Source organism: Urocitellus parryii, chromosome 3, assembly GCF_045843805.1.
Source record: "Urocitellus parryii isolate mUroPar1 chromosome 3, mUroPar1.hap1, whole genome shotgun sequence".
Lineage (NCBI taxonomy): Eukaryota > Metazoa > Chordata > Mammalia > Rodentia > Sciuridae > Urocitellus > Urocitellus parryii.
This window is the reverse complement of record NC_135533.1, coordinates 190,503,857-190,516,823: the sequence shown is the minus strand read 5'-3', so window position 1 is coordinate 190,516,823 and position 12,967 is coordinate 190,503,857. Positions and strand designations below refer to the sequence as shown.

At 36.7% G+C, this 12,967-nt stretch overlaps 1 protein-coding gene, 1 non-coding gene and 1 pseudogene across 12 annotated transcripts in view; all 3 read left to right on the top strand.

Annotated features, from left to right (window-relative positions):
* The window catches only part of Clasp2 (cytoplasmic linker associated protein 2), a 204,091-nt gene extending 191,461 nt beyond the window's left edge, over positions 1-12,630 (top strand). For all 11 annotated transcript variants that reach the window (XM_077796260.1, XM_077796258.1, XM_026406650.2 and 8 more), the window contains 2 exons: positions 8,313-8,429; positions 10,293-12,630. In XM_077796260.1, the coding sequence (XP_077652386.1) occupies positions 8,313-8,429; positions 10,293-10,379 (204 nt within the window). In that variant the 3' untranslated portion in view covers positions 10,380-12,630. The remainder of the gene's footprint in view (positions 1-8,312; positions 8,430-10,292) is intronic.
* LOC113194369 (mitochondrial import inner membrane translocase subunit Tim23 pseudogene) lies at positions 1,600-2,459 on the top strand (annotated as a pseudogene).
* On the top strand, positions 6,146-6,252 carry LOC113195359 (U6 spliceosomal RNA). Its single transcript, XR_003302390.1, has one exon. It is a non-coding gene; the product is annotated as a U6 spliceosomal RNA (small nuclear RNA).
* Positions 12,631-12,967: the final 337 nt, after the last annotated feature.

The window sequence follows — 12,967 nt, the reverse complement described above, 5'->3', positions numbered from 1 at the left end:
ATTATCCCTATTTACAAATATATGACTCTGTACTTAGAAAAATACTACAGATTCTTCCCAAAGACTTAGAACTAATAAATCCAGCAAAGTAGCAGGAAACAAAGTCAACATTGAATAATTAGAAAAGCAATACCGTTCAAAAAATTAAAACACTTAGGGATAAGAGATAACCAAGGAGGAAAATGACCTCTGCAGTGAAAATTAGAAACCAGTGAAGAAAGAAATTGAAAAAAACACTAAACAAAAGGACCTCCCACATCATGGATCAGCAGAATTAATGATTGTTAAAATGGCCATGTGAATAAAAGTAATCTATAGGTTTAATAAATTCATACTTAAATACCAATGACGTTCTCCTCAGAACTAGAAAAAAGCAATCTTTTTTTTTTTAAGAGAGAGAGAGAGAAAATTTAAATATTTATTTTTCAGTTTTTGGCGGACACAACATCTTTGTTTGTATGTGGTGCTGAGGATTGAACCCAGGCCGCACGCATGCCAGGGGAGCGCGCTACTGCTTGAGCCACATCCCCAGCCCTAGAAAAAAGCAATCTTAAAATTCATATGGAAGCAAGAAAGACCCCAAATAACCAAAACAATCCTGAGCAAAAAGTAATACGAGACCAGGAATGATGGTGCATGCCTCTAGTACCTGCAACTTGGGAAGCTGAGGTAGGAATTTAGTGAGACCCTATCTCAAACTTTAAAATATAAGAAAGGCTGGGGGTAAAGGCTCAGTGGCAAAGAACCCCTGGGTTCAATCCCTATTTCAAATAATAATAATAATAATGCTGAAGGTATCACAATACCCAATTTCAAAATATGCAAGAGAGCGCTGGGGTTGTAGCTCAGTGGTAGAGTGCTTGCCTCGATGTAGAAAGCACTGGGTTTGATCCTCAGCACCACATTAAAAAAAAATAAAATAAAATAAAATAAAGATATTGTGTCCATCTACAACTAAAACAATATTTTAAAAAATATGCAAGAGAGCCATATCAACAAATGAACACCAGTTTTCTTGATATTAGGTACTTTAACACTGAGCTATATTACATTGTCCTTTGTTTGTTTGTTTGTTTTGGGGACAGAGTTCTGCTAAGTTTCTAAGGCTGGCCTTGAACTTGGGATCCTCGTGCCTCAGCCTCCCAAGTTGCTGGGATTACAGACATACATCCTCTTGCCCTGGAGCCATCCAGTTCTTGACAGAGGTGCCAAAAACATACATTACAGATAAGACTACCTCTTAACAAATGATGCTGTACCAAAAATCAACTCAAAATGGATCAAAGATCTAAATGTAAGATCCAAAACTTTGAAACTGCTTGAAGAAAGTTTAGGGGAAACATTCAAGACATAGGCACAGGCAGTGACTTCCTGAATAGGTGTCCAATAGCTCAGGATATAATAGCAATAATCAACAAATGGGATAGCATCAAAAGGCCTCTCTATAGCAGAGGAATCATAATCAGAGTGATGAAACAGCCTACAGAATGAGAGAAATTCTTTGCCAGCTATTCTTCTGAAAAAGGATTAATATCCAAAATATATCAAGAACTCAAAATCTTAACACTGAAAAAAACAACCCAATCAGTAAATGTGCACATGAAGTGCACAGACACTTCTCAAAAGAAGTAAGAATGCTCCACACTTAGTGTGGAGCAATAGCCAAGCATATGACCTCAACCTGAGGAGGTGGCAGGAAGGCCATGGCAGTTTGCTGTGACACCATGGAAGGCAATAGGAGAAGTAGTGACAAAGGTTACTTGTATGCAGATTGGCTGGCATTCTGCTAACGGGTATGAACTCTCTGTCTCCTTTTTTAAATATGGACCCATGATATCTTGTTCACAGTATAGATGAGTTTTACCAACTGGAGCTAATAAGACCTGGGACAGAATTGAGCTAGCCTTTCTTACCATTGAAGGATATTGCATGACAGGAATTATATTTGGAATAGTGAATGGTCTTCAACTAGGACTGAAAGAAACCCAGAACATGGCCCGATCCAAACCAAGATATGTACAGGTTTTTTGTATTTTTTTAATTTTTTGTAGTTGTAGATGAACAGAATGCCTTTATTTTATTTGTTTATTTTTATGTGGTGCTGAGGATCGAACCCAGTGCCTTACACATGCTAGGCAAGTGCTCTGCCACTGAGCTACAGCCCCAGCCCATGTACAGATTTTATGTATGATGACTAACTAGGCAATGTGTATGTTAGGCTAATACTCTAGGTTCTCTGGCTCTGCTTTCTAGTGCATTTAATGTTGTTATTGAGAAAACATGAGGTGCAAAATATGACCTTGACACTGTACCAGCCAGGACCATGATGGACATGTTGTATAAGTGTACCAGTGGTCTTCAAGGAGTGGCACTAGGTAGTCTGGCAAGACTAACACTTACCAGACTATAACAACTGAAAATACATGAAAGTCTCCCTTCTCCAACAGTCACTCCAATGATTTTTACCAACTCATGAATATAGGACACTTCATTAGTCATCCAGACCAGTCAGTCAGTCAGTTTGGAGTTATTTTCTCTCTTTTGTCTGTAATTAGTTTGAAAAATTGGAGTTCCTGATTTGCTGTGGTGAAGATCAGGACTGACATTCCTTCTTGCCCTTAGTGAGTTAAAGCCAAAACCCTTTGTTGGCTCACTGAGTAACATGGTTCCCTTCTCCTTTGGAGAAGATCTTGTTCCTGTTTTCTCTCCTACCCCCTGACCTAGAAAACCACTTACTCTTAGAATTCAGGTAATGCTTTTTGTTAATAGTTTTATCACTAAGTTTGTGCATTTAATAATCTGAAACTATAATTTAGCTCTGAGTTCTGATTAAAGAGTGAAAATGGAAAAAGAGAAGGAAGTCCATTTCACCCCAGTCCAAATGACTATCATCAAGAATACAAAAAATAATAAATGCTGGTGAGAATACAGGGACAAAGGAGCCCTTACATACTGTTGGTGGCAATATTAATTGGTATAGCCACTATGGAAATCAGTATGGAAATTCCTCAAAAAACTAAAAATAGGCATGGTGGGACATGTCTGTAATCCCAGCAACTTGTGATACTGAGGCAGGAGGATTGCAAGTTCAAGGCCAGCCTCAGCAGTTTAGCAAGGCCCTAAACCACTTAGTGAGACCCTATCTCAAAATAAAAAATTAAAAGGGCTAGAGATGTAGCTTGCTAGCAAAGTGCCCCTGGGTTTGATCCCTAGTATGAGGGGGTAGAGGACAGGGGAATACTAAAACTAGAACTACCATATGATCCAACTATACCACTCCTCAGTATTTAGCCAAAAGAGTTAAAATCAGCATACTTCAGAGATAACGTGCACGCCCATGTTTATGGTGGCACAATTCACAATAGCCAAGTTATGGAATCAACCAGGTATCTGGCAACAGATGAATGGATTAAAAAATGTTGTATGTTTACATAATGGAGAATTATTGAGTCATAAAGAAGTACAAAATCATGTCATCTGCTTTGAGTGTGTACTCCAACTCAGAGACAGTCTTCAAAAACTGGGAGAATATTTGTTTGGTTTTGGCTCTAAGCATTTAAAGAAATCTCTGTCGGGTTACTGACTGCTGAGATAACAAAGAGACTTCAGTGACCACACACCATGTATAAATAACTCAAGTGAGTCAGTAATATAAATATAAGGTCTAAAACTATAAAACTCTTAGGAAAAAGCAGGGTTAAATATTTCTGACTTTAGGTATGGCAGTGGATTCTTAGATATGACACCCAAGGCACTAATGAAAAAAAGATCTATTGGACTTCATTGAAATTAATAACTATTTTAGGGATAGGAGTGTAGCTCAGGGATTAGAGTGATGCCTTGCATGCACAAGGCCCTGAGTTCGATGTTAAGCACTGCAAAAATAATAATAATGTTTGTGCATCATAGGACATTATCAGTAAAGTAGGAAGACAACCCACAGAGTTGGAGAAAGGATTTTTGCAAATTATGTATTTAATAAGGGTCTACTATCCAGAATATAAAGAACTGTTCTAACTTAACAAAACAGCAGTTTTTAAAGGAGCAAAGACTTGAATAGACATTTTATCAAAAGATAGACAAATTACTAATAAGCATATGAAAAAAATGTTCGTTATAGAAATGTGCATCAAAGCCATAATGAGCTATCCATGATGCCATATGCCTGTAATCCCAGTGACTCAGTAGGCTGAGATAGGAGGATCATGAGTTCAAAGCAAGCCTTAGCAATTTAGCAAGACCCTGTCTCAAAATAAAATATAAGAAAAAAAAAAACTGGGCATGTGGCTGAGGTCCCCTGAGTTCAATCCCCAGTACCCCCCAAAAAAAAAAAAAAAAAAACCATAATGAGATCTGACTTCACACCCACTGGGATGACTATATCAAACAAAATAAACAAGTATTGGTGAGAATGTGCAGAAATCGGGATCCTCATACATTCCTGATTGAAAAGAAAAGTAGTGCAGCTGTTATAAAAAGCAGTTTGACCGTTTCTCAAAGAGTTAATGAAGGGCCAGGCAAGGTGGCCCAAAATTATAATTCCAGCAGCTGGGGGACTGAGGCAGGAGGATTTCGAGTTCAAAGCCAGCCTCAGCAAAAGTGAGGTGCTAAGCAACTCAGTGAGACCCTGTCTCTCAATAAAATACAAAATAGGGCTGGGGATGTGGCTCAGTGGTTGAGTGTCCCTAAATTCAATCCCCGGTACTCATAAAAACGACAACCTTCTGAATTAACTCTAACATCACACCCTTCCTTTAAAGCCCTTCAGAGATTCCCATGAACAGAATGAGCCCATATGTCTTGCTGCAGTTCTCTTAGTTGGCTCCTTCCTACTTTTCCTCCTACTTTATGAGCTCCTATAATGAATTTTTCATTCATAGAAAACACTGAACTGTCTCTTGAGGTCACTGCATATTTCCCTGTCTCTATCACCTTCCTTACTCTTAATTTACTTTTATCCTCAGGTCTCCACTTAACCTTTCTGTGCAGAGGATTTTCTTTGTTTTTGGTTCTTTGGTACTAAGGATTGAACCCAGGGGTCACTTAACCACTGAGCCACATCCCCAGCCCTTTTTATTTTTTATTTGAGACAGGGTCTCACTAAGTTGCTCAGTGCCTTGCTAAATTGCTGAGACTCTCTGAATTTGCAGTCCTCCTACTCATACTCCCATGCTGCTGGGATTACAGGCTTGTGCCACCATGCCCAGATTTGCAAAGTATATTCTGACTATCACATTCCTATCTCATTCCCTCCTGGCCATGTGATTCCATAACTTTTCTAGGAAGGGTCATTTTTTTATCTCGTAGGACACAGACACTGAAGATTATTTATTTACCTGGCCTATCTTGCACATAGCAAACAATTAAATATCAGAACATGAATTCAGTATTCTTTGTAGTGTCATTTCTAATGTCAAGAGTAATGTTGTGAGGAAAAAGACTTTAAGTTAACAACAGTAAAGCTGGAGGTGTGCTCAGTGGGAAAGCACTTGCCTAGCATGCATGAGGCCCTGGGTTCAGTCCCCAGCACTACAACAAATAAACAAGCTTATAACGCTATAGAGTGATTAAATGAGGATAGATACAAAATGGATACCTTCTATCATTATTTATGAAGACTATGAAGGACAATTAATTTTATTATTATATCAAAGTGATGAGAAAAAATTGAATGAATGCAGTTATATATCATAGATTATTATGAAGAATGTGTTTCTAAGTTTAGGGGTGTGATTAAGTGATAGCACATCTGCCTGGCATGTGTGAGATGTTGGGTTCAATCCCCAATACCACCAAAAAAAGTGTTTCTTTTAGCTGGTATCAACTGATATTGATATTTTAATATATCTTTAGTCATTTTAGGATAAAATGATCAGGGTTTTAATAGAGATTAACTGTTTTTGCTTGTGTAAAATGTGCATATACATTCAGATAATTGATTCAAAAATACTTTATGAATAAAAATTCTATGGGCTATTGTGATCAAAAGCATAGTGGAGGGGCTGGGGTTGTAGCTCAGTGGTAGAGCACTCCCCTAGCACATGCGGGGTACTGGGTTCAATCCTCAGCATCACATAAAAATAAAATAAAGGTATTGTGTCCAACTACAACTAAAACAAAATATTTTTTAAAAAAGCATAGGGGAGTGCTTGCTTCAGTAGCATGTATACTAAAATTGGAACAATACAAAGAAGATTAGCATGCCCTCTGCACAATGATGACATGCAAATTTGTAAAGCATTCCATATTTTTGTGGATTAGGGACTTAGGCATTAGATCAGAGACCCTGCACCTATACTAGAAGAAAATGTAGGCCCAACTGTCCATCATATCAGCTTAGGAAACAAATTCCTCAATAAGACTCCTAAAGTACAAAAAAGTAAAATCAACCATCAGTGAATGGGATGGCATCAAACTGAAAAGCTTCTTCACAGAAAAAGAAACAATCAAGAACTTGAAGAGAGAGCCTACAGAATGGAGAAAATCTTTGCCACCTCAGATAAAGCATTAATCTCCAGGATTTATAAAGAATTCAAAGGGCTATGGCTGTATCTCAGTAGTAGAGCGCTTGCCTAGCACAGGTGAAGCACTGGGTTCCATCCTCAGCACCACATAAAAAATAAATAAAGTTATAAAAAATATATATTAAAAAAAACTCAAAAAACACCAAAAAAAAAAACTAATAACCCCATCAACAAATGGGCAAAAGAACTAGGCATTTCATAGAAGAATATGAATGGTCAACAAATATATGAAAAAATGTTCAACATCTCTAGCAATTAGAGAAATGCAAATTAAAACTACACTGAGATTTCATCTCACTCTAGTCAGAAAGGCAATTGTCAAGAATACAAGTAACAATAAATGTTGGTGAGATTGTGAGGAAGAAAGCACACTCTTTCATTGCTTGTAGGACTGTAGTTTGTTATACCCACTATGGAAAGTCCTCAGAAAACTTGGAACCATCATTTGACCAAGTTATTCCACTCCTCAGTATATATGCAAAGAACTCAGTATATATGCAAAGATCAGCATACTATAGTGATGCAGCCACATCAATGTTTATAGCAGCTTAGTTCACAGTAGCTAAGCTGTAGAATCAAACTAGTTGCCCTTTGACAAATGAATGGATAGACAATGTAGTATGTATACACAATGGAATATTATTCAGCTATAAAGAAGAATGAAATTATGGCATTTGCTGGTAAATGAATGGAACTGGAGACTATTATGCTAAGTGAAATAAGCCAATCCCAAAAAACCAAAGGCCAAATATTCTCTCTGATATGTGGATGCTAACACACAAGAAGGGTGAGGGAGGGAAGAATAGAAGTTCATTGGATTAGACAAAGGGGAATGAATAGAAGAAGGGGGGTTGGAATAGGAAAGATTAGAATGAATCAGACATAACTTTCATATGTTCATGTATGAATACACACTAATGTAACTAAAAGTCATGTACAAATGTACAAACACAAGAATGGCAAGTTGAACCAGGTGCAGTGGTGCACACCTATAATCTCAGCTGCTCAGGAGGCTGAGGCAAGAGGATCATGAGTTCAAAGCCAGCCTCGGCAAAAGCAAGGCACTAAGCAACTCAGTGAGACCCTGTCTCTAAATAGAATACAAAATAGGGTTATGGATGTGGCTCAGTGGTCGGATGCCCCTGAGTTCAAACCCCAGTACCCTCTCAAAGAGAATGGGAAATTGGGGCTGCAGTTGTAGCTCAGTGGTAGAGTGCTTGCCAAGTGTGTGTAAGGCACCACATAAAGATAAATAAAATAAAAGTATTATGTCCATCTATGTCAAAACACACTACTGACATGTGTATCCAAAAAGAACAAATTTTTAAAAAGCATAAGGGAATTAGTTTACATAAACTGGATTTGAGAAGGTAATCACAGGGATGGGACAGATGTAAGACATAATTAGGCTTCAATCATAGGACAGTACTTTGACTGCCAAACCAAGGAATTTATATTTTATTAGATAGTGAGAGGCTGTTGGCTGCCCTGAAGCTAAGTTCTTTAAGGCTCATCTGGAGACTTTTGGTGGCAAAGAAGCAACCTCAGAATCAGAGAAGTGCAGCTTATCAAGAAAAAACCTGATAATGAGACCTAGGAGTAGAGTAGAGCGCAGTGAAGTGGGAGGAGAGAAGGTTGTATCTGTGCCTGCAGACGTTGAAAAAGTAACTTAGGTCATCAGTTTTCTTGCCTCAGTGTTCTTGGGATCTCATTTTCGAGTTGCATCTTCTGTTGCAAAGGTATTTTCTCAGATCCCTCAGGAGTACTAACAATGGGCTCTCTCCCTAGGGTTATGATAATTCGGAGAGCAGTGTTCGGAAAGCTTGCGTCTTCTGCCTGGTAGCTGTTCATGCGGTAATTGGTGATGAACTGAAACCACATCTCAGTCAGCTCACTGGCAGTAAAGTAAGTGGTGCTGCATGGATTTAAAGTGGTAGTGGTAGTGGATTCTTTAAAATTCAGTTCTGGGAGATGGGGATTTAGCTCAGTTGGCATAGTACTTGCCTCGCACACACAAGGCCCTGGGTTCAATCCCTAGCACCACCACACACACACACACACACAAAAAAAAAAAAACAGTTCTATGTGTGTGAAAGGGGAAATATGTTACTCAGCTTTTAATAAATCCGACTTTGAGTACCACGTTGCTCGTAGCTGTTTCTGTTCCTAACATCTGTCACTCGGGTAAGGTCAGCAGTTTGGTATGGTTGTTGACAGACTGCTGTAAAAGAAAAAGCCAATGTAGTCTGGTTATTCATAACCACTAACCAACCCCTTTTCTATTCCCTTACTCAAAATCTTTCTCCCTAAGAACTATTTAAGAATAAATAGATTGTTGTAGTTATATATCATGAATTACTTCGTATCTCCCAAAATGTGGCACACTTTGAATGTTTCTCTAAATTGCCCATAAGAACTGTAATAATCAAATATTTGATCTTCTCTCTTTATTCTTATGAACCCCATTAATGTGCAACTCTGATTTGGTATCTTAAAAATAAAAATTTATGATTAATCCTTAAGATTTAAAATAATAAATAAGGCTTGCTTTCCTCATTTTACTGCTACTACCAGAACTTTGGAATAAATTCTAGGGGTTGAGAATAAACCATGATTGTTTATTTTTGTTTTTGTCGTTTTTGCAGCACTCAAGATTGAACCCCAGGGTGCTCTACCACTGACCTACATTCCAGTTCCCACTTTTTTTCTTTTTAAGACAGGGTTTCTTACTAAATTGCCAAGACTGTCACCAAACTTGTGATTCTCTTGCCTTGGCCTCCTGAGTCACTGGTATTATAGGCTTGTTCCACTGCAAAAGCCCTGATAGTTGAATTATGAGTTTTGATCCAGCTAACAAGATACATTCACCTTCATTTACAGTTTTCCAAAATCATAATGATTATCATTGCCATGGTCATATTTTTTTAATACCAAGGCAGAATGAAAATACATATAAAGGAGCGAAGCATAGTGGCATGTGTAACCCCACCTACTCAGGACACCGAGGCAAGAGGATCATCACAAGTTCAAGGCCAGCTTTGGCAATTTAGTGAAACCCTATCTCCAAACAAAAAATATAAAGGTCTGGGGATGTAGCTTCATTGTAAAGCACCCCGAAGTTCAATCCCTGGTACACATACACACATACTTTAAACAATTAAAATTTAGATCTTGATCAGAACCAGTAATGATATTGCATATGAAGTAAATAGATAGGTGGAAAACATTTTAAATAACTTTAGAAGAAAAAAGTATAACACAGAATTGTATATGTGTTGATTACAAATTTCACATAAACCTGATCTCACATAGGTAAAAACTACAAAATGACATTGAGACATCAAAACATTCTTGTTAGGATGTCAGTGGCATAGTGGCCTGAGATCTTGGGTCCTGGAGCCAAATGCCTAGGTTTCTGTCCTGGCCCACTTCTTACCCACCCCTAAGACCTTAGGCACTTACTTATCCATTCTGTATCTTGATTGCCTCATCTATAAAATGTGAAAATAAAGAGGTAATGTAAAGCAGCTAGCACATGATGTAGCTTGTGCCCAGTTGTTTTTGTTTTAATGGTGACTTCTTATAAGTTAAATGTTTTTTGTGTTATCACTACAACATTTTTATCAGCAATAGATTAAGCATTATGAATACACCTATCCTAAAATCTGACCTTCAAAGCTCACATGTAGGTATATAATAATTTTAATGAGCATCATATCATAATTTTAGTTGCTTGCTCAAATGACATACTTTGACTTGCATCCACAGATGAAGCTACTGAATCTTTACATCAAACGTGCACAAACAGGTTCTGGAGGAGCTGATCCCACTACTGATGTTTCTGGACAAAGTTAGTGAAGTTCATCAAAGTAACCAGGAATCTCTAAGAAAGGACAGACAGACTACCCTCATCAATGAAAGGAAATTCTCAAATACACCTTATGAAACATAACCATTGTTTCCCAGTTTTAGTTTTTTGTTTTGTTTTGTTTTATATTTTCTGTTACAGAGGGCTATCCTCAATCTGCATGTAACTTTTATGATAGTTATTCCAAATTCAAGAAGAAACAGTATTAACATCAATTGATCAATACAAAGTAATTTTTAAATCTAATTCATCATTTCACATGTTTGTACTTCTTTGTCTTCCCATTAACCTTTGCCAGTGTTACGATTGTATAAATTTTTTTAAATGCTGGTTAAACAGGAATGCTTAAAGCTTTAAAAGTTCAACAGTCTAAAACATTTTATTCAGTTGCAGAATAATATTTTTATTGCTTCTTTGAGTTTTGTTCTGTATCATGTCGTATGCTAGAAATATTGAAAATGATGTGAAACAAAGCAAGACTAATTTGAACTTCAGCCAGACTCTGTTGGTGTGGTGGTGATACATGTCATTAGTTGCAACTTCTTTGGGGTGGTCTATAGTTTAAAACTAAGACCTCAAAGAGAAATGTTACAGAATCAGCCAGTTCTGTAAAACTGATATGTTTGTTGGTTATTGATCTTGCCATCTTTATTTAAAACCACATCCCTCTATGATCCCTTAAGAAAGCTCCACCAAATCATCTGCCTGGTTTTTTTCTTGATATTATTAAAATAGAAGGTTTTATTGCAGGGTTTTTTTGGTTATCTTTGTTGTGAATGATGCTTTTTTGTATTTATTAATATCAAATTCACTTATGAATAAACTTGATAATGGAAACAGACAAAAAAAAATCAAGTGCGTGTGTGTCTTTGACTGTATTCTGTTTCTCATTTAATTAACAAACTAACTATTGAGACATGTGAGTTGACTAGCACCTAAACGGTGGAACCTGGTTTCCTTTGACCATGCAGTTATATTACTTGAAAACATGATCCTGATGAGAGAGAAGATGGTGCCAAGGCTATCTTGTATAATGGGCGCAAATTCTCTACCTCTTCAGGGCCAATACCTTTAACTGAGCTGCTGCCTGTAATGTCTTTTGGAAGACTTTTAAAGGGTGATTTTCTGTTACTTTTTAACAACAACAACAAAAATTTAATCACCTTTTTCTAAACCTGTTCTTTTCGTGTGCAGCCAACTTTCTAAGATTAACAGTTTGGGTGAAAGGCCAAATTAGATCTTATGGAACCAGGATACTAATGATTTTTCATCTTGACTTTTTTTTTTTTAAATCCTAACATAAAGTGAATTTGACTGGAAAAGCAAATGGCTACTAGGGAAGCAATTTGCTATTGTTACAGTTATCTGTACTTTGTTTAAATGAAAAAAGTGTAGAAATATATGTAAAGAATTTAAGACAAGAGAACTAAATGGGTGATTTGTCATAGGCTTTTCCCTTCCTTTGTTTCTGTTTTAGCAGCAACAAAATAATTTCTCTATCTCCTCTCCCCCTTATCTGTAACAATTTTGTTTTCTACTGTTAATTACATTGTGTATTTATAGTTCTATGCTTACTGTTGTGCATATACTGGCAATAAAACTGTACATAACATACTTGAAAAAGTTAATAATGTATAACAGCTGTTTTTCTGTCTTACTGTGTAATAAGTCACAAAGATTGTGGAGTTTTTCTGATTTTAGAAGGTCTTGTATTAATGATGTTCTCAAGAATTTTATAAGTGCATCTGAGGAGAAAAGTAGCAACCATGATCCAATGTACATAGCTATTTACACATATGTATATATATTATGGCTTAATTTAAGAAGAAAAGGCATTTTAAATATTGAACTCTTCTCAGTAGTGTTTTATGTACCATGACCTTTGGCATATTTTAATATTATTTTGAATCAGAGTATTGATTTAATTTTGACCTCTGCTTTAGGGTATTGCTTTTTACTGTTGACAACTAAGTAGAATAACTTAAGCTAAATAATAACACAACTGAAAAATTAGATCAAGTACCTGGCATCTAACAGCAGGCACTCAAGAAATTAATGAACTACATAATGGAAAAGTATGGTTTAATGTGACTAAATGAAAGTAAATGTATATAAACTTGAAAACTATAATTTCGGGACTGGGGGTATGGCTCAGTTATGGAGCACTTGCACAAAGCATTGGGTCTGATCCCCAGTACTGCTAAATAAATAAATAATGAATAAAATTCTATAATTCCAGTTGATAAGACTATAAGAAAGTTATTGATTATTCAAATCACTACATGCAATATACCTTTACTTGTTCATTCCAGAAACATGCGTAGATGTCAGCTATTAAAGAATGGTGATAAAAAGCACCTGTTTAAATTCTTTCTTCTCCTGCTTTCTCCTCCAAACTAATTATCAGCATCATTTATTTACTGCACTGCTGAGAAATAAATAAAAGAATATTATAGGCTGTCATGTGGTGTGTGCCTGTACTCCCAGCTATTACATGAGAAGCTGAGGCAGGAGGATTGCTTGAGCCCAATATTTAGAGACCAGCCTGGGCAATATAGTGAGAACTCTTCTCAAA